The 6,311-nt window shown below is 35.2% G+C and overlaps 1 protein-coding gene across 4 annotated transcripts in view; it reads left to right on the top strand.

Moving 5' to 3' along the window:
* Positions 1 to 575: 575 nt before the first annotated feature.
* LOC105134797 (calcium-dependent protein kinase-like) overlaps positions 576 to 6,311 on the top strand; it is an 8,926-nt gene continuing 3,190 nt past the window's right edge. Inside the window, exons 1-9 of one of the 4 annotated variants that reach the window (XM_011039342.1) lie at positions 576 to 1,499; positions 3,066 to 3,209; positions 3,392 to 3,544; positions 3,646 to 3,755; positions 4,825 to 4,992; positions 5,075 to 5,202; positions 5,531 to 5,630; positions 5,715 to 5,797; positions 5,894 to 6,095. In XM_011039342.1, the coding sequence (XP_011037644.1) occupies positions 779 to 1,499; positions 3,066 to 3,209; positions 3,392 to 3,544; positions 3,646 to 3,755; positions 4,825 to 4,992; positions 5,075 to 5,202; positions 5,531 to 5,630; positions 5,715 to 5,789 (1,599 nt within the window). In that variant the 5' untranslated portion in view covers positions 576 to 778 and the 3' untranslated portion in view covers positions 5,790 to 5,797; positions 5,894 to 6,095. Of the gene's footprint in view, positions 1,500 to 3,065; positions 3,210 to 3,391; positions 3,545 to 3,645; positions 3,756 to 4,824; positions 4,993 to 5,074; positions 5,203 to 5,530; positions 5,631 to 5,714; positions 6,096 to 6,311 lie in introns of those variants that run through there. The other 3 variants (XM_011039344.1, XM_011039341.1, XR_844070.1) reach the window with 3 other exon arrangements.

Genomic DNA, 6,311 nt, shown 5'->3' with positions numbered 1-6,311 from the left:
TTTTAGATTTATTTTTATTTTTTATATTATTATTTCAAAATCATAAAAAAAAATATTAATTTTTTTCTCACCAAAAGAAAAAAAATGATTTACACCTACATTATTTCTAAACAAAAGAAAAATTCTACAAAAACATAAATTTTGCATACATGAACCTTATTACTTCTATTATATTACAAAAATGATTTACTTACCATAAAAGTAATTTATAAATTTATTATATTAAATCTTAATTGTGTTAGTAGAAATCTTCGTAAAACTTTTTTTGTTATTACACATAATTTTATAATTTAAAAATAACTATATAGAGAAAACTCTAAGCCGTTAATTTTTTTTCTCACCAGCCAAAAAAATAAAACACTAAACTAAAAACATCTTATTTTTTAAAATGAAAATATCTCATGTTTAATGCTCCAAAATACAATCACTTGAATAAAGTGTAAAATCTAAAATATTTAAAATTAAATTAAATAATAATATTAATTATACCGATAGACCTCCCTAAATTCCTCTTTCTTTAGGGGTCCAGCCTTTCTATCTAACCTGATATGATATAAACACAAAATTATTGAAAGACTCTCATTTATAGTAGCCTTGAAGAGAACTTACAAGAAAACACGTTAATATACGTTGAGTCTCTCTGAAGATTCAGCCTTCAAAACCCAAAAACTTGATCTGGGTTTTGCTCAAATTCTCACGAAGTTTAAATCTTGACTACTTTTTTATCCAAAGTGTCAATCTTTAACACCATTTCTTGGAAAAAGTTTCAAATCTTGAGATGGGTTGTTTTAGTAGCAAAGAAAAAGCTCCAAGACCAGATGTTAATGGTTGTACTTATAGACCATCAACAACTGGTTATTCTAGGCAACAACAACCTCAATATCATCAAAGCCAACAAAAGGCCGTAGCCCCTCAAATTCAGACACAAATCCCACCTCGAAGACCTCAACAGACACAGCAACAAACCCCAACAGGGCCAGTTCCAAAGGTTGATACTATGCTAGGAAAACCTTTTGAAGACATCAAGCAACTCTATACACTTGGTAAAGAGTTGGGTAGAGGTCAGTTTGGTATTACTTATTTGTGCACAGAGAATGCTACTGGTCATAGTTATGCTTGCAAGTCAATTTTGCGGAGGAAGTTGGTGAATAAGAATGATAGAGATGATATTAAAAGAGAGGTTAATATCATGCAACACTTGTCAGGGCAGCCAAATACTGTGGAATTTAGAGGGGTTTATGAGGATAGGCAATCTGTGCATCTTGTTATGGAGCTTTGTGCAGGCGGGGAGCTTTTTGATAGGATTATTGCAAAAGGGCATTATTCAGAGAGAGATGCTGCTAAGATTTTCAGGGAGATAGTGAATGTGGTTCATGCTTGTCATTTTATGGGTGTTATGCATAGAGATCTCAAACCTGAGAATTTCTTGCTGTCTAGTAAAGATGAGGGTGCTTCTCTGAAGGCAACTGATTTTGGACTGTCTGTGTTTATTGAGGAAGGTTAATTTCTCAAATCCTTTATGCTTTCCATTTTAGTTCAGTTAATGGTCATGTAATATACGTGATGTTGCGTTACGCTGAGTTGTTTGAGAATTGTGTTAAAACCTGATGTGTTGTATAAGGTTTGTGCTTTTAGTTTTGTGAATTTCAGAATTTTTCTGCATAACAATGTTGGAGTTGTTCAAATTCTGGTTTCGAATTTGTGAATTTCAGAATTTTTCTGCATAACATTGTTGGAGTTGTTCGAGAAGTAGAAAAGAGGAGTTGAATTTGGTGTTAAGTGATAGAATTGGATATTTTCTATTAGAATGAGCAACTACAAAACAGAGAATTGGGTCAGTTGATATATCCTATTTGCTGGATTGTGTACCTTTTCTTGTTTTTCTTGTAAGAAAGAATACTCTTGTTTTTCTGTCTTTGCAGTTGATCTAGCTCACGGATTTGGTATGCAATTCAATTTATTTTTGGTGGAGCCAGCCTCCGACTGAATTTCTATTTGCGAATAGCAGACCTGACCTACTTTCTGTATGTTATTAATTTTGATGCGATTCTGCCTCTGAGTATTATTATGGGTAAAAGCCTAGAGAGGCTAGCTTGATTAGCCATAAAAGGTGCTCTAAACAATGTCTTTCAAGAAATTTTTTCAGATACTGTAACGGCACCTTTTGTTCATTAGAAGACGTTTTGAGCTCAGTGGTGAGATTAGACAAACTAGCAAATGACCCTTGTCTTTTACTATTTTTTGAACTCCATGGATTAAGCTACGTTGAGGAAAATGCAACGTATGTAAATAGAGAAGGATGGATAGATTTCTGGAAATGTGACGGGCTGTTTCCTGCCAGCTGTTGACGAGAAGTTATATTTGGTCTTCTGTTCATTTTACTTTTTTCAGCTGATATTTAAAAAGTATAGAGTGGAAAACACTTGTTTTCCTCCTCTTTCTTTTTTATCTGGCTAGCAGTTAGGTTTACAGGTCAGTTTATTTCTGGTAAAGCTATCCCCTGCTGATTTCTATTTGAGAATAGTAGATTCAACCTTATTTTGCATGTTGATAATTATGAAGGGGTTCTGCTTGTGTCTATGACATGAGTAATCCTAGTGAGGCTAGCTTCAGTAGCATTAAAAGAAGTTAGATACACTACATTTCTCAAGAGGTTCATTAAGAGAGCATTTTGAGGTTGTAGTGGGATCAGGTATTCTCAGAACGAGGTTTTGGTGGACTTGGGCAATCAATAAATGCCTAGTGATCTTTTTCCATTTCTTCATTTAACCTTGTATGACTCATCTAAGTTGAGAAGATAAGGTGCATAAATAGAGCAGGGTGGACAAATATTAAGAAATGTGATAAGCTGTTGTGGCACTAGCAATTGACAACAAATTACACCAGTTCTTCCATTCATTTTACTTGTTTGTATGATCTTTCTGTCTCAGTTATCTTCAAATTTCTACCTTTGCTAGTCTTTTGGAACTCCATTCATGTTTTCGGATTGTATCAATTTGTTCTTATAAACATTAAATTGACCACGAATTATTATGTTGACTGAGCTTTTCCAAAACATATTGCAGGGAAAGTTTACCGTGATATAGTTGGTAGTGCATATTATGTTGCTCCTGAGGTATTGCGGCGCAGTTATGGAAAGGAAATAGACATTTGGAGTGCGGGAGTTATCTTGTATATTCTACTCAGTGGTGTACCTCCTTTTTGGGCTGGTAAAAACAAGTTTTGGCCAAATGTTATTTGTTTAAAAAGTCTCTCTTGTAAATTGCTCTAGATTTCCACTGTGGATTAATTTAATTTACTAAATTTGTGTTGTAGAAAATGAAAGGATTTCCACTGTGGATTAATTTAATTTACTCAATTTGTGTTGTAGAAAATGAAAGGGGGATATTTCAAAATGAAAGGGGAATATTTGATGCCATTCTACAAGGAGACATTGACTTTGAAAATCAACCATGGCCTTCGATAACGAACACTGCAAAAGACCTGGTCAGGAGGATGTTGACTCAGGATCCTAACAAGCGAATCACTTCTGCACAAGTTCTTGGTAAGACGCTTTATTTTTTGGTTAGTTTCTGGTATCACATCTGACTTTTGCGCTGCACTTGCATGCTTTTGTGCCTTGCATCAATTAATATGTGTGGTTAGAGCATCCATGGATTAAGGATGGAGGTGCTGACAGACCGATAGACAGTGCTGTTCTCTCTAGAATGAAACAATTCAGGGCAATGAATAAGCTGATGAAGCTTGCTTTGAAGGTAAAATTATAATTTATCTGAAATGCCCTTATTGTTCTTATGATTCTTTCTGAAGATCCGTGTTGTGATTCTTGGTTGTCCTCTATAAAGTATTTGCTTATGTGTCTACAAGTGCTATGGTTGAATGAACTTTGTTGATTGTATGTACAAGTTATTTTTGCAAAAACTATTTAAATATATCAAGAAGAGTTATTGTAGCTTTTGGCATTTCATCTAGCAGCGTTCGGCATGTGTATATGTTCATATCTTCTGCTTATGTAGTTATTAACCACCTATTGACACAACAGCTGTCACCCAATGCCTTGGGCCTTTACATCTGATTTTCTGTTTAGAGAGTTCAGATTTGGAGATCCTAGGCACAGGACATACTTTCTCCCTCATAGTATATTTATTTGTATATTTCAATGGGATTGGATAACATATAAACTATAGGTGGTAACAGAAATGGTTAAATGAAAGTTTTCTAGTCCGTTTTCTTTCTTGACTTAAAAATGTTCATGTTGTATTTCCGGTGTAAAAATGCTTGACAACCATTTGCCAAGATTGGACACATTTAATGGACAGTTCATATCTTCTGCTTATGTAGTTATTAAACACCTATTGACACAACAGGTGTCACCCAATGCCTTGGGCCTTTGCATCTGATTTTCTGTTTAGAGAGAGTTTCAGAGTTGGAGACCCTAGGCACAGTACATACTTTCTCCCTCATAGTATATTTATTTGCATATTTCAATGGGATTGGATAACATATAAACTATAGGTGCTAACAGAAATGGTTAAATGAAAGTTTTCTAGCCCTTTTTCTTTCTCTTGACTTTAAAATGTTCTTATTGTATTTCCGATGTAAAAATGCATGACAACCATTTCCCAAGATTGGACACATTTAACGGACTACCATCCTGCAATTGTTTCCAAAGTTGAAAAAAGTGCAAGGTGTTTTTTGTTTCTTACTGGCAGCAGAAATTTTAAGATATATTTTCCAAGTTCTGAGTGATAAGAGTCCACATGGGAATATTGGATTGTTTTTGGTCTTCTGTTCATAACATTTTATACTTTGGAAATCCCATAGGTCATTGCTGAAAATCTTTCTGAAGAAGAAATTAAAGGTCTTAAAGCAATGTTCACAAACATGGACACCGACAAGAGTGGAACCATCACCTATGAAGAGCTGAAGACAGGTCTGGCTCGACTTGGGTCAAAGCTCTCTGAAGCTGAAGTCGAGAACCTCATGGAAGCTGTAAGTAATAGAGGGACCTAACACCACTGAATTTTCTGATTATGTCTGGTACCTCTTTCTCATATAGCCTGAATGCATTCAGGCTGATGTGGATGGAAATGGAAGTATTGACTACATTGAGTTTATCTCCGCCACTATGCATAGATATAAGTTGGAAAGAGAGGAGCACCTGTACAAAGCATTTCAGTACTTTGATAAGGACAGCAGTGGGTGAGTTCTCATTCCCCTTGTTCAAAATAGCCACATTTCTTGTTTGGGAATCATTGATTTTATATGTTTCTGGTGTTAGATCAGTTTCAACTAGTAGAATGCGAAAATGAGTGTCATTCGTGCTTTCTCCCTTGTAGCTTGTAATTAAAAGTGATTACTGATAATTTTTTATACATGTCAAAGGAACTCTATTAAGGCTTATCTATTCTATGATTACACGGGGCAAATTAGATTCTGCCAGTGCCAGGAACCTATGCTTTTGCAGCCTTATTTAAGGCAGTGTTGTAGATGAATCAAGAAAAGTTCATTGTTATAAATTTCATGACAGGTATATAACAAGGGATGAATTAGAGTTGGCAATGAAGGAGTACGGAATGGGAGATGAATCCAGCATTAAGGAAATAATTGCTGAGGTGGATGCAGATAATGTAAGTGGTCGTCATAGTTCGAACTTTTGTAACTTGTATTATAATAACAGTTTTGGTTAATAATAATATCATGGAAATGAACAGGATGGGAGAATCAACTACGAAGAATTCTGTGCAATGATGAGAAGTGGAACTCCGCCTGCACCGAGCCTCTATTAATTCTGAAGGTGAGAGCAGAACTATTACTTGAGAGTTTATTAGAACCAAAACAATCTCACTGAGAATGCACTTCTACACTGTCCAATATGCCATTTTGAATCCAGAACACTGAACTTTGAGCACAAGTTTGGCTTGCTCGGGTTTGCGTTGTAATGTTTGTGCATATCTAGTATCTTGTTTGTTCCATTTTCTGGTTCCCTTCTCACTTCTTTTTTTTTTTTTCCCAACAACTTGAACTCTCATGAAAAATTATGGTGGATAATGAATAAACTTTACTGCTATCTCCTCTGGGAGTGCTTTTCCGCCTGTTTTCCTCGTTCCTTGCATAGCAGTGAGAATTTATTGTTATGTGAGTTTTACAATCTCATTGGTGGAATAAATAAATAGCCACCATGCCATCAGATTTCTGTGATAGACTAACACTTGATATCACGTGGGAAGAGATAAAAGGAGCTCAATTTTATCACTTCAGAAGCAATGAGTTCTGGTCTGCAATTGGGGCCAAGGAATATATGCAGTTTT

Source organism: Populus euphratica, unplaced genomic scaffold (assembly GCF_000495115.2).
Source record: "Populus euphratica unplaced genomic scaffold, PopEup_1.0 scaffold120.1, whole genome shotgun sequence".
Lineage (NCBI taxonomy): Eukaryota > Viridiplantae > Streptophyta > Magnoliopsida > Malpighiales > Salicaceae > Populus > Populus euphratica.
The sequence above is the reverse complement of the archived record's forward strand: the minus strand, read 5'-3'. Positions and strand labels throughout refer to the sequence as shown.